The 23,810-nt window shown below is 42.7% G+C and overlaps 1 protein-coding gene across 6 annotated transcripts in view; it reads right to left on the minus strand.

The window, feature by feature from the left end:
* Window positions 1–23,810, minus strand: part of LOC146675131 (adhesion G protein-coupled receptor L3) — a 279,742-nt gene that overhangs the window by 72,502 nt on the left and 183,430 nt on the right. For 4 of the 6 annotated variants that reach the window (XM_085400200.1, XM_085400202.1, XM_085400198.1 and 1 more), the window contains 4 exons: window positions 18,214–18,564; window positions 14,664–14,767; window positions 10,726–10,911; window positions 8,616–8,654 (listed from right to left, as the gene is read on the minus strand). In XM_085400200.1, the coding sequence (XP_085256326.1) occupies window positions 8,616–8,654; window positions 10,726–10,911; window positions 14,664–14,767; window positions 18,214–18,564 (680 nt within the window). The remainder of the gene's footprint in view (window positions 1–8,615; window positions 8,655–10,725; window positions 10,912–14,663; window positions 14,768–18,213; window positions 18,565–23,810) is intronic. The other 2 variants (XM_085400203.1, XM_085400201.1) reach the window with 1 other exon arrangement.

Genomic DNA, 23,810 nt, shown 5'->3' on the forward strand with positions numbered 1-23,810 from the left:
TAAAGAGGTTTGCTTTGAAACATGAATGAATAAAAATAATAACATTAATTAAATAAAGTAAAAGTGAAAAAATGCAGTTAAAGGGAAATACTAACAGTCATTAAGTCAACTTTCCCTTTTCCAGTGAAGACCCTGGCCATTTGCTCACGTCGAAAGTTGTCATTTTGCAGTCCACAGCTCTTATGTTTGAACTCTTAAATTAAATCCACCCACATGTTAAACCATTGTTGAACCCCAGAATTAATGGAAAAGACAACAAACCAAAGAAAAAATGATCAAAGCTCTTTCACTGGACCTAAAAGGTTAATGGCTGTGTTTAGCACAAATAAACACATCCAGAAAATCTTTTTATTAAACTGATGGACCTGAGGAACACGCTAGCCCTGCCTACATCGTCAGGCTACTAGACAGCTAAAATACCCAACAATTCCCAGGAGCTAACAAGTCCAAAGGCATGCTTGTTAGATTAATTGGTGATATCCGTATCCATCTATCCATGCAGCCATACAACAGGCAAGTATGGCTGCCAGTGAAAGTGGGCCTCTAGTGGTTATTGATCATGTGACTGCTGATAGAAGCAGCAGGATGAATTGTGAAGTTCTGAGAGCTATACTCTCTTACATTCCCCCAAATGCTGCAAAAATTATCAGCAGCACTTCACAGGGCAACTAGATAATGGCCAAAAGCACACTGCAAAAGCAACCCAAGAGTTTCTAAATGTAATGAAATAGCATACTTGAATAGACAAGTCGTTCACCTGATCCCAACCCAACAGATGTTTTCCAGCCACTGAAGCTAAAACTGAAAGCAGAGAGACTCAAACAAGCAGCAATTTAAGGAATCTGCAGAAATGGCCAAGCACAGCATCTTGGTGGAGGAAATACAGCACTCGCAGGCTACAAAGAGCTTTCATTGAAATATAAAAAACAATCCTCTTATTTAAAGTTATGTCAATTTGCCCATTTTACCCTTGAGGCAGTGAAATTGGGAGAATATCTATAAAAATGGCTGTAATTCCTAAACAGTTAATGCAACACTTTTTTAAAGCCTTTGAATTAAAGCTGGAAACCTATGCACTTTAATCATTTCTTGATTGGGGCTGAGAACACTGCACATTTGCAGTTAGAGAAATGCAGAAGGGGTGAGGGTGGGAGGTGGAACACCACTGTTATCATCATAGTCTGTGCAGTTAAGTCCTACTGTGCATGTGTGGTGGTGGTTTGCTGCTATTAGCACACTGCCACTCCATCTGTCAAATGTAGCATCTCACTCTGGTGCTGCAAACTCCCAAAGACCCCCCTCCCTTCTTTTTTTGGCTAGTTTATTTTTTTCTACGGTGAAATGTGAGGCAGCAGTTAAAAAGTATATTTCAGTTCCCAGTACATGAGGAAATGCTAATCGTTAGCTGGACTCACTGCTGGAATGTTCCACTTGGAACAAGCATGATGAAAAGCTGTGCAGTGCAGAGGCCATTTATACCAATGCAGAAGGAAGGAAGAAAGGGAGAGGTGGACATTAGCGCGCGCTTGGCAAGAGCCCAAGCTAACCCGTAGTGTATGTGCCTCTATCTGTGCGCTGATTGATGAAATGAACTCTGGGTCTGGGAAATTGATTCTGGCTGTGGCTGATCTCCCCTCTTTTTCCTCTCTGACTGGCTAGCCTGGTTGGCTCTCCCTGTGCACTTAGCTCTCATCCCTTCATTTCTCCACACTCCTCCCTTCCCGTTTGCCAGTTGGTTCCTCTCGCTTGTTTCCTCTCACTGACGTTGAAGGCTGATCTCAAAATGGTAGGGGGAAAGAACATAAACAAGGTGGGATGCCTTGTTCTCTCTGTCATCTTCTATCTGACTTCTTGTCTCTGGGCTCAAATGAAGCTGTAGCATCATTTCTTGTCTGTTCTATATTAGCTGCTAGCCATATCATCCCTCTTCTTTGAGAATCTCTGAAACCTTCTGCTTTAATATTTTATCAAGCCTTCTTCAGTAAGTGGGTGGTTGCTTCTGTGTAGGTGAGTGTCTGAGGGGTTACCTTTGTATTTCTGCCTTCTGTCTCAGGTTTCATCTCACTACTGTCTTGATAGAAACACTCTATTAACCTCAACAGCTGAAGAAAACAATCCTTTCCTTAAGACTTACACTAAGAGATACAAAATGGATAGATGTTAATCAGTGATACAACAAGTGATGCTGTTATTTTCTTATTTGGTTGCATTTCAGTTAAAAGAAGATTGTTATGAGCATGGCCTAATGGAAAGCCTAAAACAGGGAGAACAGCAGCACTAAACCCCGAGCAGGCTTCAGTGACATGACTCTAAATCCGAAATCACATGGCAAATTGGAGCTTAGGTGGAGGTGGGTTGCAAAGAGGCTTGCACAGGCAACTGTACAGCAGCTGTATTCATGCTAAAACAACTCAGAAAATCTAATGTGAGATTTTCTGATTTTCTTTTTTCTCATTACAGAAAAAAAATTCATTGCTGCACAGATTCCTCCAAAAAGCCTTCTACTGAACAATACTGCGAAACATTTGTATTTAATTTGAATGAACCTGCAGTAGACGGCACTTTGGTCCACAAGTTGCTTCGCCTTTTAATTTAAAGCAAGACACAGAAAACTTTATTCAAGACTAGACACTCTAAAACGATCATGAATTGTGTTCAAAGTGTTCAGATTTTCATTTTCAGGCCTTAAAAATTATAACGACTTTACCAAAGAACACCAGAATTTCAGTGTATGCATACACGTGTATGGATAACCCAGATATCCTCTCAACACACACGCATACACGCACACAAAAAATAACCACGGGACTTTCTCAATTATTACACAACACTGATCAGCAGAACCTTCCTCTCTGTGAGGAGAAAGCCCTCATTATTCAGAGAGAGAGCTCTGCACTGCAGGCCAGATGTGGAGGCCTCTGTTTCCGAGGAAGTAGCAATCTTCATCTTCCAACATTTTGTCATCTCGTTACATTTCCGAACAAGGATCCTCCCTGTGTTTCTGCCTGCTCTGAGGTCATCCTGCTTTGCGACACTCCCCCGCCCCCCTCTGTCATCTTTTCACGCCATCAGTTTAACTCGGGTCGGAGCGCAACATCCTCCCTGTATTGCGCAAATCCACACTCACTTGGCTCCTACTGAGGTATGAGACATTATTTGGGATATTTTCACGTGCTGTACATCCCTCAACTCCCGCACAGTCGTTCGCTCGCTTTAAAACGAAATAAATAAAAAGGAAGAAAACCTTCAAAGCAACTTTGTTTGACATTAGAACAACATGGACGGATATAATCACAGTAATTGGACAACCATAACGTCTCTGCCCATAGACACGCTGCCATTAGTAATGACCAAAAAGGCAAGGGAGGCAGGGCGTCGTTTTTATCCTGTTTATGCAGAATCAAAGGGCACAGCAGGGGAAATGCAGAACATAGTGCGTTGATCATTTTATGCTTTGTAGCTCTATCAAGACCAAATTCTGTTCAGTGGGATTAAATTGGCTATGACATGTAGCAGATACGACTCTTTACAAACAAGCGGGAAAGATACAGAGGCACTCATAATTAATCAGAATCAGAATCAGAATCAGAATCAGAATCAGAATGGGTTTATTGCCAGATGTTGAGGTTTACAACATTAGGAATTTGCTGCGGTGCTTCAGTGCAAACAATAAGAATTAAAGTGCTATGTAGAAAGAAAGATATGTGCATGAGATATACATGAGATATATACATGAGAATAAGAATTAAGAGTGCTACGTAGAAAGATATATACATGAGTGCAGGTGGTGATCAGTGCCAGACATGAAATGATGCAGTGACACAGCGTAGGGTCATGTGTTAGTGGCGGGGGCAGTCATGTGGTTATTGTTCATGTGTCCAACAGCAGAGGGGAAGAAACTGTTCTTGTGGCGAGAGGTTCTGGTGCGAATGGACCGGAGCCTCCTGCCTGAGGGGAGCAGGTCAAACAGACTGTGTCCAGGGTGAGAAGGGTCAGCTGAGATCCGGGCTGCACGCCGCAGTGTCCTGGAGGTGTACAGGTCCTGCAGAGATGGGAGTCTGCAGCCAATCACCTTCTCAGCAGAGCACACAACACGCTGCAGTCTCTGTTTGTCCCTGATAGTGGCTCCAGCGTACCACACGGTGATGGAGGAGGTGAGGATGGACTCGATGATTGCAGTGTAGAATTGCATCATCGTCCGTGTTGGCAGGTTGAATTTCTTCAGCTGCCTCAGGAAGTACATCCTCTGCTGGGCTTTCTTGATGACGGAGGTGATGGTGGGCTCCCACTTCAGGTCCTGGGTGATGGTGGTACCCAGGAAGCGGAATGAGTCCACAGAGGTGATGGGGGTGTCAGTCAGGATGATGGGGGGGAGTGGGGCTGTGTGCTTCCTGAAGTCCACAATAATCTCCACTGTCTTCTGGGCATTCAGCACCAGGTTGTTGTGGCTGCACCAGGACACCAGACGTTCAACCTCCCTCCTGTAGGCAGACTCATCCCCGTCAGAGATGAGCCCAATGACGGTGGTGTCATCTGCGAACTTGATTAGCTTGACAGACTGGTGGGTGGAGGTGCAGCAGTTGGTGTACAGGGAGAAGAGCAGAGGAGAAAGAACACAGCCCTGAGGGGAGCCGGTGCTGATGGTCCGGGAGTCCGAGACATTCTTCCCCAGCCTCACGTGCTGCTTCCTGTCCGTCAGGAAGTCAGTGATCCACCGGCAGATGGGATCAGGCACATTCATCTGGCAAAGCTTGCCTCGGAGATGGTCTGGAAGGATGGTGTTGAAGGCAGAGCTGAAGTCCACAAACAGGATCCTGGCGTAGGTTCCTGGGGAGTCCAGATGCTGCAGGATGAAGTGTAGGGCCATGTTGATGGCGTCGTCTACAGACCTGTTGGCTCTATATGCAAACTGCAGGGGGTCCAGGAGGGGGGCCGTGAGGGTCTTGAGATGGGAGAGAACTAGGCGCTCAAATGACTTCATGACCACAGATGTCAGAGCCACGGGTCTGTAGTCATTTAGTCCAGTGATCCTAGGTTTCTTGGGGACAGGGATTATGGTGGAGGACTTGAAGCAGGCAGGCACATGACATGCCTGCAGTGAGGAGTTGAAGATGCCAGAAAACACTGGGGCCAGCTCGTTTGCACAGTGTCTGAGGGTGGCAGGAGACACACCGTCTGGGCCGGGAGCTTTCCGAGCATTCAGACTCTTAAACTGCTTCCTCACATCTGCTTCATGAATATGAAGAGTTGTGGTCGGAGGAGGTGGTGTGAAATCCTCTTTTGTGTGGGGTGAGGAGGGGGGTGTTGTAGGTGAACAGTTTGAAGGTGGTGATGGCTCTATGGAGGGGGGAGAGGTGGGGGAATGAGTGTCCAAAGTGCCTCTATTGTTGGGGTCGTTGGAGGTGTGAAGGCTGCCTGATGGCTCGTCAAAACGACAGTAGAAGTCGTTGAGGGTGTTGGCCAAGAGCAAGTCGTAATCATTGTTGTATCTACACAAGCTCAGCTGAGGCAGGGAAATTGCCACAGGTTGAATTGGTTATGAATATGCGACTAAAACGGCAAATATACAGTAGCTTCGCGCTGAAATTCTCTGACGAGCTGAAGAAGATAAAGACCTCGCGATGAGATGAATTAAAATGTCATTTACTTGTTTACCACTTAAACAAGATAGAAGCCCTCAATTAAGGAAATAATCACTCCTTATCTAATTTAGACATCAACCACAAGCCCTGCACTTTATTTTGGACTCTGCACCTCCTTCGACTCCGCCGCACCTGCACTCCCGCAGCCTGCCTTTTCCCACGGCGCTGTCACAGTCTGTTTTCGGCGCCACGCGTGTTCTCCGAGCAGAGGGACAGCAGAGGCAGGTGCAGCTCTCATTTGCTTTGTATTCCTCTGCTAATCCCACTTATGTCAACCACCAGGGTCCTGTTGGAGAAAACATTGCCCAATTTCCCTAATCAATGAAAGTCTCTCAAAGGCTGCCAGCGCGTGCAGTCAATGCCTGTGTTTACTTAAGGCCACAGATGTTGCTCCATTATTCCAGTTCGTCAAGTGAAAGCGCCTCACTGTTGTGTGAATTTGTCAACATAGCACAGGAACGGAACAGAGGAGGAAGGTGCGCAGCTGGGCTGTGTGCACAGTCATGTATAGATTTACATTGTAAGGTGAAAACATGGCCCAAAACATGAAAGCCAAATCTTCGACGGTATATAATGATGTCTGTGCGTGTTTTAAAGATTCTTGAGGCACGGCTGTGTCTACACTGTAGAGCCTCTGGGTAACTGTTAGCATGAAATATTGTGCCAACAGTCATGAACCCAATCATGGTGACGGTGGCATTGTTGGTTTTTAGCGGCACCGCAGAGAGCATGAAACATGGATGCAGTCCAGGTCGGATAAATGAAGCCAATGGGGAAGCGCCGTTCTGTTTGAAGTCCTACAGATGGTGATTGTCATGGTTACAAAAAGACTTCTGGTCCTATAGAAGTCTGTGGGAAAATATCTTTCTGACTTAACTAGGGTCATCACGACTAACGCAGTTTAGTTTGCGTCAGTTTTTAACGCAATTAACCCATCTGGAGCGCAGAATGAGTCAATATCCCTGAAATGTCTCTGCCAACGCATTTCAGGAAGTTTGACCAAAGTTTGTCCATTCTGCGCTCCAAGATTGCGCTAAAACATTTTATAACCTTAATCATGAAAGCCCTAGACTTGACCTTTGTAAACACTTTCCTATTGAGCTCGTGGGCTCAGGCACTCACGATGAGTAAAAAAAAAAAAAAGTCTGTTTTTTAAATCTGGGTGCACTTTTTCATTTCATTTTGTATTCTGTGGTGTATTGAACTAAACTCAGTCACAGACACAAAGTTTGTTGAGCGCCAAGTTACATGCCAGCAACATGTGCTGAACGTGACACGCGAAACGAGCCCAAGCAGAGACTGTAACACCAATTTATGCGAAAATCAAAAAGGATTAAAAACCTAAATAATTTGGGGTTTTCTTAAATATGGATGTTAATCGCTATACGTGTGATATTCATAAAATATTTGTCTCAGATTGGCTAATTGGAGGATATAGTACAGACGATACGATCATTATAGTAAGAAACAAAATGAAGAGGTATGCTGCCCCTCAACAATTTGTTTTTCTAATTTTAAGATATTATATTAGTCTATGGCACTTGAGGGTTATCAACTTAAGGCCCAGCGTTGACACTCTTAACTCCAACAGGGAATGAATGGACCATTGTACATTTCACTCAGCCACAGTTCTTGTTCTGCTATGATATAGCAGCACATAACAAGCTCAAGGGAGCATTTCTTTTCTACCCATCACAGCAGACTAAACCTTCCTTATATTTTCAAGAAATGTAACATCCACCTAACATAAAGAGAAACATGGCAATTACAAACCTATAGCCTCAACCCCTGAAGAGAAACCCAACAAATACCAACTCAAAGTCTTTGATGTCTGCATTTCTTTTCAATTATACATATGTTGGCTCTCTAAATTGGCACTCAGACATCAAAACTTTGAGAGCCCCTGATCTTTGGCTACACAAAGACCCGACAATAGTTGCATTTCTAGTCCTCCTGTGGCATCTGTCGACAACAAGAAAAACAGAACACCACCTGATTTGTGCTGAAAGCATCTTTCACTCAGAAACCCATTTAAACATATGAGCACACTCAACCATATAAAACCATAAATAACAAAATGCCTTCTGACATGCCTCGGAGGGATCAGTGTGAAATACATGTTTCTTAGCATGCGTGCTACTGAGCCTACATATAAAAAGACAACATCTGGCTGCAGTGTGCAGCTTAATTGAAACCATCTGCATGAAGACAGGGATGTCAACTTCTCCCATAGTTCTCTTGTCAAGGTAGAAATTATCCTGATGGCAGCTAAAAAGTCACCTCAGGGACAACAAATCCCACTCGGTAGCCCGAGAAACAGCTGAGAGAAGCAAGAGAACCCCTCAACCCCCCAAATTGGGACAAATATGTATTATGCATCATGCAGAATCATAACATGTCATACCTTTGGCTGACTTAGTAGCTAGAAGAGTAGTTAGAAGTTGACTTGTTGGTATAATGAGGTCAGTTCTTTTGGCTCTTAAGCTTTTGCTGAGAGATGCAGGCATGTGCTAAGCATTATTTTTGACTGATGCTTTCCACTTATGTGGGTTATTTCACTGGAAAGCAGTGCTGATATGATAGTTCTGGGGCATTTTTAAAATGATTGAGACACTTGAGAAAATCCACAAAGGATCTACGGCATCTCAAAATAGAGGAACTCTCAGGCTCGTGCCAAGAAACTATCATTACATGTCATATGCATGCAGGGTGGTGGGTGAAAAATATGAATAATAAACTAAAAGTTGAGACACGATGACAAAAATGAAATTTGACCCTTTGATTTAAGACAAGCGTTGCAAGGAAAGGCGACACATGGCACACACATGTAGTGACTTTGATACTGTGGCACTGGGCGCCACTTCAAAAGGCCAAGTTTCACATTCTGTGGTTAAAAATGGAAAACGACAGCACAAGTTACCACAATGAGGAAACGAAGAGCAGGAAGTGAGGAATAAAATTTGGTCCAAATACCTGAACATAAAACCGACACGAGCGCTCTCTCTTCTGCAACTGCAACCCAAAGAAATTCAAGAGTTAGCATAAAAAAAAGAGTCAGGCAATTCCACATGAAACATTTCAGCTTGAAGTACAGATTTCAAAGTAAGTGAGAAACTAAAACATTCACTCTACAGTTTTATGAAAAGCACTTGGCACAATGACTGCGTAATATGTGGGGAAAAAAAGTAGAGACTCGTGTTAATTAGCCCTAAAATTAGACATATGAGACCAGTAGGAAAAAGCATACTGCATGACACTCTTAACTTTGATTTCTAGGTTGTCACATTTTAAGTTTTATGTTTTATTTGAGAAATTTCCCAAGAGAACACGGTGCAGTTATCCATTAAACGTCTGCCACCACCGAAGAAGAGTTAATGCTAATAGCATTTTAGCATACCTGAAAGAAAGAAAGAAGAAAAAAAAAAACACAGACAGGGAGCTGAGGCACAAAGAAGTGCTGTTAGGACTGCATGGGGAGTGAATCATTTTAATTGAGTTCTGATACAGGCGGTGTAGCCAACAGAGCTGCTGTGTGGCTTAACAGATAGGTTCTAGTACCGTGCTAAATCCCATGCAGATTAGCTCCAAAGAGTACCATTTCCCCATAAAGGAGCCTCTTGCTCTACATCACAGCCCACTCTTCTGGAAGCGTTCCCATCCGCACCGTTAGCCAGCTAACCGTTTGATCATGAAAACGACACTGATCTCACCGTTTGCCAACTCAATCCTTTCATTGTTTGCTGGCAAAGTCTGCTCTGCTTCATTATATTAACAAAAAAAAGAAGAAAAAAATCTTTAATTTGCTTAGCAGATTGTGTCAAAATGATTGAACTTTGGTATTGCCAAAACAGAGAAGAAGAAGAAGAAGAAGAAGAAGAAGAAGAAGAAGAAGAAGAAGAAGAAGAAGAAGAAGAAGAGTTTTGTGGACTCCGGTGTCTCCGTTGGGAGACGTCTCACTGGCGAGGGATGCGGAGCACAAGAAAAACCCGTAGGGACGTTTTTTTGTTCCATAGATGCACCGTACTGCAAAAAATGGACTGTATATCAGCAGACAGAGAATTATAAATCACTGGTAAGCCCTGACCTCTTGAATAAATTATCCCTGTTGCAAAAGCTTTTCCGCCTCACCCCTTCAATACGGCTGCTTTCTCTCTTTTTTTGCCATTTCATCAACTTTAAAAAAGAGACTAAAGACTTAGGTGGCAACCGACACCACGTTAGTCGCCTCTCCCTCAAACAGTCTGTTTTATGTGAAGCCAGTATTTATTTTTTCGAGAGGTATTATAAACTCTAGTTGCTCCGATGCCATTTCACTCATCAAGTTTCCCTTCTGAGGCCTTTTGGCCATCTTTACTGCCTTCCCTCTCCATTGGAGAAAACTGGCACTAAAACCTCAATAGGGACATCTGTGTCTGTTGCAGCAATGAAATAAAAAACAGTCCCAAAAAAGCAATCCGAGAACAGGTGTTCGAGTTCGTCTACAAGTGATGCCGCTCCAGGAAATTAACGATTGACATTTTGAATTTCACTGATGTTTGCTTTTCTGTTGGCCGCTCAGCAGATAGAAAGTATTATTTTAGCTCTCTCTGCCTGAGTGCCCCTTACTGTGCTCTGCTGTGAATTGGGTAATAAATACATTAGATTCAAGTTCAGCGAATATGAAACGCTCTGCACCCCCCACCGCTCGCATCCAGCCCGCTGGAATCTTACCCCGTCGCATTAGCAAAAACAAAAAACACAAGCGGGGCAAATGTTGGCGCCTGGACGGCAACTTTTAAAACTGCATCAGTGTAAAAATTGATTGCACTTAGTGTAAGAGAAGTGCTCGAAATTGAAAGTCGGTTTTTATTATGAGGCAGACTACAGGGAAAAACGGGGAATATCATTTTACTCAACAGCACAGAGCCAAGCGGCAGATAATTAAAAGAATATCTACTGGTCGGGTTCCGATTGAAGCCTTGTGGTAGGCAGGCCTCTAGACCGGAAACTTAACAGTCGGAATTAATGGATGCTTACACACAAAAGCAGCTCTAGCAAATCAAATCATTCAAATAAATATGTGTAAACCAGTTTCCTCCGATACCTTATTGAGGCTCCGTGCTGCACTGTCTTTGCCACCTGGTGTGAGGTTCCTCAGCTGCACGTCAAGCAGATCCACCAGCTGAACCATGGCCTTCACCGTGTAGGTGATGTCCCCCGCCTGAAGATTGCTCTTGGTTTGCTCTGCCAGCTCCCGGGCGATGACCGCCGCCGTCTCTCCGGCTTTTATCTAAGGAATGGGACAGCCAATCCAGTTAAAGCTGAATTTGTGAAGTTTTTAAACGAGGCGGCTGGCTTGTACGGAATGTTTTTCTCTATAACTAAAGGCAAATCAAAACAACCCCAGGTCCTTTGCTTTTTGCTGCTGTGGCATTCAAAAAGAACACTCTAGAAAACATGACAAATTACTGTATTCATGTATAATGCCCCCTAAAATAAAAGGCGTTTAACCTAAACCTTTTCTGCAACTGCTGCAATATCGCACACAATTAATGTGGTGAGACGATCCTCAGCCGACTGAACACTAGGAGCCAATATTGCATCCAGACATAATTATGAGACTATTGAGGGAATTTCCCAAGAAAGCCTTACACCTTTGTAAAAACTAATAGAGAGCAGTACAGCTTGGGGATAACAGTGTATACACAGCGCTGAATATATGAAGTTCAACAAGTTATGCGAATGTGCTAGAATCTGACAAGGAAAACGATTACTCTCACCGTCACCCTTTTATTGTTGTATGAAAATTATTGCTTTTTTTTATTTGCACAGTGAACCTTTCATATCTTAAACATTACTTCCAGTTTTCACTGCAGAAATAGTTCAGCCAAATGTATACATACTGTAAAATTAAAGCTTCTGACATTCTCTAAAGCCCTCCTATGAAATGTCATCGTTCAATCATAGCTTAGCTACTTTACAGTACTGTGAGAAAGTCTTGAGCCAACCACCGTTTCTTTATATTTTGCTAAGATAACGGAACATGACTGCAGTGGTTTACTGAAACATGCAAATATACATGTAGATATATAAATATATAAGACAAAAACTGTGCAATTGACAAGCCTGAAAGTCAATACATGGTATTCTTTAACACAGCCCAAACTGTTTCAGGCTTTCCCGTCATTTCTTTAAGTACAGTAGTCATCAGGAATTACACCATACCAAGGGGAATCACTTGGTTGGGGCACAAACACTAATTTATGCCCGTCAAACGATATTATTCTTGCAATTTTTAGTAGAACTGAAGAAATTAAAGCAGTGGGAACAAATTTTATGTTTTGTCGCAGGCTAATAGTTGCAAAGTGGCTAAAATACCAACTTTTTCTGCTCTGTGTAGACAGAACGCTGGTTTATCTATTGAGTTAGGTGCTTTTTTGTGCTTGACAGATTCACAAGTTAGTGTTAATCGGCTTAACAAACAATGAAATATTGCTCTGAAAATTGTCACATGTAAGGACTGGACTAAGAATAAGTGAAAAGCTTCAAATGTCCAAATAAAAACTTGCTAAAGACAAGAACCTCAGCTTCCTCGGAAGCAAAATACAAAGAAGTGAGAGTTTCGCACAGTAAGCAGGTCCGTAAAGCTTTGCATTTCATCATTGCTGAAGTTTGATTTGTGGAACTTTAACAAAATAAGTACTGGATGCTGTGTTTTGAATCCCTTTGCTGATGAAACATATTAGCAAAAATGTAAAACTAACTTTTTATATGCAGTGAAAGATATCAAATATCAAAATAAGAGTAAAAACTGAGTTTTTTCACTATCACCTAATATAGTATGCTTGCGAAACATAAATTAAAAATATTAAAACACCAACAGATGAGCTAGAGCTAGCTTACTTAGCTAGTAAGCTAAGTAAGCTAGCTTACTTAGCTTACTAGCTAAGTAACCTTAAAACTGCTACCCACAGTTTTCATTTTAGCTCAGAGTTTCCACCAAAAAGCAAAACCAACAATCTTTCCTCAATAAGTTCCCAAAGAGCACATTATTTAAAACAAAAACAAAGCAGTTACAGGAATTTTTTCAAATAATATATGAAAAGGTTTCCCCTGATGCCAACAAAACACTGCTTTTGTTCAAAACGCTTTGACGACAGAGATTTAAATGAAAAAGAAATAAAATAAATGCCACATTCTTTTAGAAATAAATCACACAGTAACTGAGAAACAGATCACTTTAATGAGTAATGCTTGAAATTACCTGACAGCAATGGTGACCGATAAGACAGCCCTGCATGTTGCATATGTCGATGACTACAATGGGAAACTGTGTAGCCTCAGTAAATAAATCTAGAGTTGATTAAATGCCCAATACATATCTGGGTCTTACGCTCTGGGTCAGTTCCCTTTAAAGATTGAACTAATCGAGTCGTAAGATGAGCCCCAAAACAGCGGTGGTATCATCTAAAACAGGATCGTCCTGATTTACTCTGACATTACCTGCTATCATCGCCTGTGAGTTTATTAGTGAAGCCAATTAGGCTGCTTAAATTGGTCTTTACAGAGGTGTAAGCAGAGGAATGTTTCTTTGGAAGATGTTTTCCTCTTTACCCTCCCTGCTCTCGTCTCTTAATGAGGGGATGTGGGGATGCTAGGTAAATAGCTCTGCTTTCTTTTTCTCCCTTCTGCTTGTCTCGTGTCATTTCCTTTCCTTTTCGTGCTTTATATCTTCCTTTCTCATTTTGAGAAACCATCTGGTAATGAGCAGTGCCACATACAGGACAATGGCCCTAGATATAAAATAACGAAGTGCCAGATGGGCATTCCAATTGTCTGACAGGTTGATCTTCATTAGAGTCTTCCTGTCTCTGCTCCGACAGGCACGCTGCCGGAGTGTGATTTGTTTTAAAAATAAGAAAAGATTAATAACACCTTTGTTTAAAAAAAGCGTGCATATTTTGATTGTCACATCTTTCTGTAGAACTTAACAGGCATTACTCTACACTAGAGTCACCCTGTTAGACCTGAAGTGAGCCGCCCGCCACAGCAGGTTCAGAAAAAGCTTTGCTGTAGTTAATTTCTCTAAACAGCAGCCAGTTGCTGAGCTTTATTGCACTGCTGAAATGGGCCCGCGCTGCACAGAAATGCACCTGATAATTTCCCCGCCTTCTATTTTGTTACCCAACAGCCGTTCTCCATCCATATCCGCAAACTGCCGTTTGTTTAATGGGCTGAGCTTTGTGCCGTCGAGTACACCATAAGCGTTATAACATGTACGCCTTGGGGTCCTATGAGTTTAAGGGAGAACATTTGCAGCACTGCCTGCAATTCATAACCTGGAACCCTGATCCTCCCTTGCAGTAACCTTCCCCTCCTTTAAGATTTGATTCCCTTACAGATTTTAACAACGGGAGCTTTATAAATATGGAGCTTTGCATAATAAATCGCCTGCAGAGGAGGAGATCCGAATCGTTTGCACTTGAGAAGTATAGAATGCAAATAACCGCCGGTTCATGTAAGACAGAAAGCGGTCTGCATTAGCTGTTACCCACAGCAGGCTATTAGACTATGATCCTGTGGTATTGGTTTTCACTCCAACCCAACCCAGCCACCCACTCACGCCAAACACATGCACGCACAAGAATAACCTTTCTATTGAGTAAAGCCTTTGGCTAATCGATGACATTAATGGACCAATTAAGAAGAGACAATAGGACAAAAGGAGAAAAAAAACCCCCACACAAAAACTAAAGTCCTCTGAGTACAAATGATGTACGCATCCCCGATGTGCATTGTGATGTGCGGCGAACGTTCGTCAGAATAAGGTAAAAGGGTGCCGTTGTGTTCAAGCTAAATCCAAATACATTTAAGCTCAAATCCTCCAGGCTATCTTCAAGCTTTTTCCCACAATTTTATTCTAAAGAGAAATGTGTGATAATTGCTAATCAGGAAAAACAAACACACACACAAAAGCAGTCCATGAACTAAATTATATACCCTGTGAATCTGTGCATCTTTCTTTTCCAATACTTTTGTTACCTTTTGGCTGATGATGTTGACCCAAGGCGAGGTACAGTTGCTAAAGTCAGGCCCCTGGGAGTCCCAGTATCCTTCGGGGCCCATGCACATGTATGAGGCCACACCTAGAGAGCGAACGAGAGATAGGGAGGAGAGTTAAGAGGCTTTGTGGGAAGAACTGCGTCAGATTTACTAGATTGGGTTTGTAAACACTCAGACAATCAACTTTATCCATATTTTGTGTAGTACTTTTGCTATTTGCAAGAAAATCCCAAGGAGCATAATTCTTCAAGTGATTATGGATGTAGAAAAATGTAATTGGACAGCTTTATCTTATAGCGACTGAAATGAAGTTGCTTCACTCGAGGCCAGTTGGAGTTGCCCACGCGGCGTCTGTATTTAATCATTAAAAGTCAGACGGCGTCTGCATGTGTGTGACAGTTCGGCTCCTGCATACGCAAGAAAACGCACCAAAATAGGTACCAATTAAGTCTGCCCTAGCTTGAATTCATCAGGAAGGTCAATTAAGACGGGCTCTCTGCTGACAGAGAGGTGCTCCGGTGAGTGAGCTCCTTGCAAAACGCTCCATTTTTGACTTTAGCACAAACACACATCCAGAAACTGACCAGTGTCTGTTAAGCCCCTCTGAATCTGCTGTACCTACCATCGCTTTCAGCTGAACTCACTGTTACTGCAAAATGGCATCGAGGTAGAAATGTAGAAATGCAGCTTGCTTGTTGACTCGTTCTGCCGCGCACCTCAAATAATTTGCTCCCATATTTTCATAGCTGACATCAGCACGGCTACACGCTGACATTAAATCGCCCTTGCTTGTACTTAAAGGGAGGGTGAGACTGCCAGTATTAACAGATAGAACTTTTGACTGACATATAATTTCCTTCCCCGGTCCACCTTGGACAGCTGTACGTTTGATGGGTTTATAAGATAAGGGACTCTGTATTTCTGCCTATATTTAGAGGCAAAGGGGCATAAAAGACAGAGGGAGAAAGAAGAGGGAGTCGGAGGAATGCTGGGGGATGACAGCGGGCGAAGTGATGGTACATGGAAGAGGAGCTTGAGGAACTTTCAACGAGTGGCAGAGGAAGCTCGCACAGTTGTGTATTGCTTGGCAGTGCCGTCTGAAGTGCAATGGCTTTGAAGAGTAGCGCTGAGAGGAGGTGGGGTATGTGTGCCTCTTATCTTGCCATGTGATGCCTGTTAGTGAGGTCTCGATGGGTGCTGGTGTTACCCAGTAATGAAGACTGTATGTAAATGTGTGGGCCTGAATCTCGGTGCTGATTGATGAAACGAACAGACTTTTTCCAGCATTCGAGCAGGATTTGGGGGCTATGATGTCACTCTACTATGTATAAAATAAAGCATGACAGCTTTTGTTTTATGTTTTAATCATTTATTATTAACACTGAGTTATTTTGCTGATGCAACAACTGTATGAATGTAGTAGGTAACCCCTTTAATTTCTCCTACCATAATCTGGCCCTGCTACAGATTGGCCCTGAACTCTGGATGGAAAATGGATGGATGGACTATAATCTTCATCCGTGTATTACGAGAGGATTGGCCTTAAAAAATAATTTGATCATAGCCAGGTTCCATTTAAATATGAAGTGCTCCCCCCGAGTTTTTACTTCCTGAGGTAAAGCTTTTATATCAAAAGCCGGCCAACGTTGATTTAATCTCGATGTACTCAGGCCTCCATTCTCTTAGTATCGATACGGCGACGGGGCTCGAACGAGACACGCATAAACAAAGGCCCGATGCCTGACAAATGAAGCGCAGCAGCCCTTTCAAAAGAGCCGAACGCAAACGTGTTTAGCCGCTAATTAATTACATGAATTGCGCCCTGAGAGACAAGAAGTAAATATGGCCGTGCGCCGTGCCGGTTACCAGTTTCCACACAGATGCGATGCTAAGCTATCTTTAGCCGTGCATCAGTGAGTCAGGAGGAGAGAGTGAGTTAGGAGGACAGGAGGCGAGAGAATGAGTGCTGCAGGGGGAGTGTAAACATAAACAAAACACACACGGTGACAACATCAAGGCAAAGAGGCTCACAGTAGACTGTGTCTCCTAAGGAGAGAGCTGACATCCTCACACAGACGAGAAGCAAAGAAAGCACATCCGCGTATCTCATCAGGAGAGCGCTTTCAGCTCTAAACATGGGAATCTTTGAGATTTGCAGGGAGTGATTAGGTCAACTGCAGGTCGTTATTTGACGTAATGTCACTGGCATTATGTAAGCGGCAGGAAACGCAATGAATAAATCATACGCCCATCTGAGGTGCGTGAGGCACGTGCAAACCTATTTTCCTGGTTTTGACCAAAGAAAATGAAGAGATCTGGGAGAATAGTTCCAAATGCTACAGCATCCACAACAGAAAAGATGACAACGACAACAACAGAAACAGTGTACAAGCCAACAGCTTCACCAGATAATTAAATCTCTTCTCCGGGGAAAGACCTTAAAAGTGAGTGCACTAAAAATGTCATCACCTACACTGCACGGGATAACTTATGTTATTTGTACCGAGCAACTGTAAAGGAATTCAGCCTGGAAGGATATCTTTTTATTGATCCCTGTAGTGAAACTAATTCTCTATATTTAACCCATGTCCAAGTACTCGGAGCAGCGGACGGCCACTGACCAGAACCTTCTTTCCGTGAAGTTCAATTTTATCTGTGCGTAGGTAGGCTTGTTATGGAAGTCTAGATTGAATATCATGGGTAATTACAGTTGCTGCTACTACTTTTTTATCTCTGAGTTTATTGGGACGATAATACACTACCTTAGCCCCCACTCAGGTGTAAAGACCTGCCATTGACCCCATGTAACCTAGTAACTGGGGAAAAATGTGTATTGACAGTGGTTGTCAGAGGTTGCTAGAAAAATTAGTTGCAAAGTAGCATGCTGCACTGAAACCTCCTTGAGATTGCTTTGGTTGCTATAAGACTGCTGCAGTCACACATTGTTTGCATAAAAGTTGGCAACTTGTCTGCAGTAACTCTGCAACCACTTGAAAAGGAGTCGTTCACCTTCAAAATAAGAGTTGCACCTTTTGAAATTGGTTGGTTTCAGTGATGAGACAACTTTTTCAAGTTTCACTCCATCCACATGGTTACTTTGTGGCTGATTTAGTTTGCAAACACTCACTAACAGGGTGTTGGTGCAGCACCCTCTTTGCAACCGTTTTTTCACCTAGCAACAGCTAGCAAAGTCCAGCAACCACTTGCTAGCTAGTCAGGGAATATACACTTTCCCCTAGCAACAAGATGTTCCTGGCTCTATCCATACATGCTCATGTCTTAGTCCTGCTCTAACTTTTCCTTCAATTCAATTCAATACAATTTTATTTAACTGTACAGTATCAATTCACAACAACAGCCGTCTCAAGGCGCTTTAGCCCAGCAATTACATTCTCCTCAATGAGCAAGCAGTTGGCGACAGTGGGAAAGAAAAACCCTCCTTTAACAGGAAGAAACCTCAAGCAGAACTAGACATCCATCTGCTGCGGCCAGTAAAGTGAGACAGGACAAAATAAATAAATATAAATACCTAATGATCCAGGTGGACAGGGCATCTTGGCTAACGTTCCCTGCTTCGTCCTCGGCCAGGACACGTCCATCATCACCAGTGGACTGCAGTACTCCACCCTAAGATTTGGTAGCTTAGCGGTGGCCGGGGCCGCGTTGACATCTTCTTGCTCCAAATCTTCCAAGACCGTCTGGTACGGTTCCACCACTGCCGATGTGGTTCGTGGCGACTGGACCACCAAAGGCGTCGTGGCGGGCACCTTGGTGGTGGTGGTCCTGGATGTCGTGGTTGTCGTGGTAACAGGAGGTCTGGTTGAGGTCCTCGTTGTTGTGGTCGTGGTATCCATGTACACCATTATCGAGGAGGACGTTTCTAGGAAACGACAAAGAGAAAGGGGACGACAAAGTGAGCCGATGAATTCAAATGTAAAAAAAAAAATTTAAGAAACTTGAAAGCAAATAATTTTGCTTTTAATTTAATTTTTAATAATTTTTTTTACTCCGTCTGTGTCGCTGAGAGAAAATTTATTTTGGTGCAGGTAGAAAAAAAAAACCAAGCCTGAGTGTATGCATGCGGGTTTATTCTTTCCTCCTTCTCCATGTGTCAGTTGAAAGAAAACAGTTCAAAGAGGATCAACTGGAACTGGCAGGTGTGACTTACACGGGTGTGCGTTTGGTCTAGTTCTAGACCCCCGTCGGCTAAGCTTACACACACTACACAAACTTCCAGCTGTGTAGTCTAAATGCGGCTGTTGACGAGGGCATATCTCTGCGAGTCAATACCCGGGTTTTGTAGCTCCGTGCTATTTCGAGGTCAGCCGGGACAAACTGAAATACCTGTTTCCTGCATGCGAGTCTTCCCTGCGGTTACACTCCAGGTTTTTGCTAATGACGCTGTTTGCCTGAGCTGTTGGGGGACAAAGGCTATCATAACACCGGCGTGCACCGAGATGTGCTCGCACACCGGCTCGGTAATCCTCTTCCTCCTACTCAAAAGCACATACCGCTCTTTGACTCCCTGTCATCAATCACGCCATCTTCTCATCCATCCTGTCCCTTTTAGAAGCTTTCCCTTGGGCCCCTGATTGGAAAATAGAGGTCCCAAATTAATTTAGCTACAGGCTTTTTATGAATGCGTGGACTCGATTAAGCCAGAGAAGGTCAGAGGACACATGGGGAGGCCATGCTTCATAATGCATTTTCCAAAGCTTGGCTTTAGTCTACAAAAATATGCCCAATGGAATATTTTTTACTCTATTTTAATAATATGTATAATCTGTATTATTCTTTATACAGTGCTATTTTTGCTACCCTGACATTTCTGTATGTCGTGATCTTATTACTGAAAGCGATTCGAAAGAAGAAAGCTTGCTGTAGACTCTTTAAACAAATGAGAGTGCTCTCTCTCTCCCTCTCTCTCTCACACACACACCCACACAATTTGGACCTCAGCAAAAAGAAAAAAAATGCAATTTGTGACATTTGTCGTTTCCGACTAATGCAAAGATACAATCAAGATGACAGAAGTGACAAATGGTACTAATCTCTGTATGAAAGGAGAGCAAAACAAAATGTAATGAGGGTTGATTTTAGGTTGGCACACATAATGGACGTCACGCGTCCCAGAGAGCTCAGATAACAGACACCCCCTCACTCCCTCCCATCCTCCTCGAAACGCAATTCCCTCTGATTCAATTTACAATCGGACAATTTCTCTGTATGGTAAATTTGGTAGGAGCAAAATAAGACAGCATAAATTAGCGCCGCTGTTGGGGACGCAGAAGCCCCCGGAGGCTGCAATGACATCCGACTTCTATCAGCAGTCAATGCATTTAACGCTTAACAGCGTTCGACGACAGCCACGGTTGATTAAATAGTTTGCCGCCGCGGCGAGAGTTCCAGACTGATTGAGTATTTGTCTTCTCCCGCTAACAAAAGAGTTTGTGTTTTCAAGATCTGCAGGTACCTTGGACACTCCTGTGGAGGCACTCCATCAGTAAAGCGGAACTATAACAAGAACCTCATTGAGCTGCAATGTGAACTAAAGGCACGCAGAGCCTATTTACTCCCGACTACCCGATAATGCAGCTTTTACAACTTCCAAATTTCTATCGCAGGCAGGAAAAAACAAAAACAACACAAATTAGCGCACGTAGCAGACAACAGTGGTAAGTGGGAAACACAAACATTTCAAACAGCAGGCTGTCACAGAAGTGGATATGGGTGCAAGCGCTTAAAATAAGCCCAGCACAAATGTACAGTCACACACGCCAGCCCTCGTCAGCATCATAAACTGACACTGCCACCCGTCAACAGGGCTTTAAAGAAACCACACGAATGCTCAAATACTTATTTAGCATTTCCACCAGCCGACCAAGACATCCCCATTTACATCCTACATCCCCTATTAACCGGCGTCATCAATCTGCTCCGCAGCAGCCTTCAGCTGCGATCATCGTGGAAATGGGACGAAGAAATATCTTCAAGGGCACCACCAGTCTATTTATTTCATTATTTATGAGATAACTCATTTACGCGTATTCATATCTGTATTTGAGAAGAAATGACCTCGTATACGATACGCCAAACCCTGGAAAAGGGGAAGCACAATCAATCTCAGGATAACTGAAATCAGCTGGAGGTGCTAAAACTGCGTGTTGTAAAAGAAAAACCATTAGAGCACCTGATGGGAATCTGATCATGGATATTCACAGCTCATATGGGGGTCAGCAAAGGTCACAGTGCGCCGGCGAAGATAAGCCGGTGGCTAAACAGGTGTGCTGAGGGGCCTGTTAGGATAAGGGGATGATTGTACTGGTCAGGAATGCTGATACTGAAGTGATTGTGACCGTGAGGGATTTTGCTGAGGGCGTGTTTTTTGCTTAGACACCTATAAATGCAGACTAATGTAAGCACACTACTGTAAACGGATAATGAGGTAATTCTTTGCTGAGTAAATATACAGAGGAGTACATTCTTCCTCGTATGACTCATGCTAGAATTAAAAAAAAATGAATGTAATCAGCAATAAATTGATCCATTATTTGTTTTAGTGCACTCAAGAGGGCTAAAGCTCCTGTTGGTAATAGACTGTATATAAAAGACACACATAGCTAATGCTTTAAAGCATTAGATGCTAGCGCCGAAACCCTGAAAAGCCTGTACAGTTCTCACATGAAAACAAAGTGGTATTAAGTATGTGATGGCAGGATTTAATTATGCTGTTCCATTCATCTAATTTTTCTGCTTATCTCATTCAGGGTCGCAGGTGTGCTGGAGGCTATCCAATGTTATGTTGGGCTCATGTTGCTTGGTAAGAACCAGACTGAATAGGCAATTGGGAAAAGGAATAGGAATATTCTGTACCACCTCCAAAAACGTGCATGCATACTAGACCCTGAACGATATAGGATTTTTCAGACGATACAGATATTTGGTGATATCGGATGATATTTTCATTATATATTATATATTTCATTTTGCTCGTTTGTGTTGTTGTGTTTGCACATCTCTGTTGCTCGTGGGGCTCGCACACAAGAATTTCACTCGCATGTGCTGTGCCAGTGTGCCTGCACATGTGATGTGACAATAAAAGTGATTTGATTTGATTTGATTTATAATTTTTATTTCAGCCACACCAAATACAGATTTACCAAACAGTTGCTAGATGTGGTTATTTATTTACTGGTTACGTTCTCCCCAACTACTTAGATTAGCGGTCCCCCGGGCTGTTTGGTACCGGGCCGCGAAAGTTGATGCTCGGGTGTGAAATTTATGGTTTTCATGTTTTTTATCGGTTTTTATATCTTTATTTTTTTAATTGTTTTTATCGTTAATTCAGTTTCCCTGGGTCTTTTCCCATGTGTTATGCATAAATCTTCTTTTTTCTGGTACCGGTACTGGTTTTATTTTGTTATATTTATCCGCGACACCTTAAAGGCCGGTCCATGAAAATATTGTCGGACATAAACCGTTAAGTGGCGCAAAAAATGTTGGGGACTGCTGACTTAGATAATCAAGGTGTTGTGTTTGTCGCACTCCAAATACAAGTTGCCAACAGCAAAGTTGCAGTGCTGGCCTTTACAAATGCCTGAATAGCTAATGTTTGATCAGATTTAATAACATCAATCTGCCGATAAATCAGCTGGCCTCTAATGCATACATAGATTTTGTTAGGTATTTTAGTACCATGGGAGCATTTACTGGATATTGTTTTATAGTGACATTATGCAGGAAAACTCTGTCATTCAATAAGGCCCCTTTGTTTTAGTTATTTTTCTCTTTGACCCAAGAATTGATGTGTGAGAATCACAGGCTGGTACAAGGTTGAAATACCACAGAGATCACTCCCTCAGCTACATTAGTTTCTTAATCTTTTAGACGCCTGTTGAGGCCAAATGGTTTGTTTCAGATTTCACTAATGTAAGAACTCTTTGTTTTGTGCCTTGAAAATATGTCGCTGAGATAATCACAATTGTAGCTGAACTGATACACTACACAAAGGATGCTTCTTCACCCAAGGGCAGGAAGACGCTGCCTTATCTTGGTCTGTACTGGTTTAAACTGATAAATCTGCTGTCTCATGAATTTTACCCTCTATATAAACTGTTGTACTTGTGAATAAAGTTGAGTCAATTTGGGAAGACAATCTAAAGCAGTCTCTGTTTTCTTGTTCTCCCAAGCTGCTCCCGAGCTCGTACTAACACGCTGAATGGCATGCTTGAATATTACTTGAGAATATATTTGACTGTGTTACAGACTAAGGGACATTCTCTGCTGATAGGTGAAGGTACATTCTCTGCTGATAGACGTCCACGCCTCGGAGGAAGCCGATCCACGGAGTAGGCCTTGGAAACCGTTTCCTTCAGATTTGTAAGTAAAACACTACAGGAGTGTTAGCACTGATAGCAAAAGAGGTTCAAAGCTCATCAATAAATAACGACAACTAATTTAAAAGACTGCACGACTGTGAGATTCGGTCAGATTTCCCCTGTAAACTATTCTCTTTATACACAGCGTAAAAGGAGGTGATGTACTGACTTTCTTTCCAAGGTAAAGATTACCCCCCAAAATACAACCTCTCTATATTTTATGTTAGTAGCTTTTTGGTGTTACTTCTTATAGATGGTTCTGGCACACTCATCTCCCAGACTAATGTTATTCATTTCGGAGGACAGCTTGTTTTGAAAATGAGATTGTAGCTATTTGTCTGCCGTAAGTTGAATCTGTGAAAATCTTTCCGAGTAAGTAGCCGATGGGGTGAAATTCACGCTTTAAGCATAAAGGATGTTGTGCTGCACGACTCTGCTTAGACGCTAAACCTGCGTACACAAATGAAAATGGAGAAATGACAAATTTTATGTCGTGTGCAATAGCCTTCTGAATATTTTGTCAACAAACACTGCCAAAAAACTGAAAAACGCCAACTGCTTCTCGAAGTCAGAGGCCATAAGATCTCTTTAGTTTACTATTTCTTTTAGAATAGTGATGATAAAACTCATCGTGCCACCTCCCTGAATGCTGCCGGTGATACGACAGAGAAATATGACTGGAGGATATAACCATCACGGCATGAGGTTAATTTAAAGTCACTGGGAACCTCGTCTGGAATGTAATTCC

The sequence above is a fragment of the Rhamphochromis longiceps genome, linkage group LG3 (assembly GCF_057381845.1).
Source record: "Rhamphochromis longiceps isolate RC_006_pf linkage group LG3, R_longiceps_female_GT1.1, whole genome shotgun sequence".
NCBI lineage: Eukaryota > Metazoa > Chordata > Actinopteri > Cichliformes > Cichlidae > Rhamphochromis > Rhamphochromis longiceps.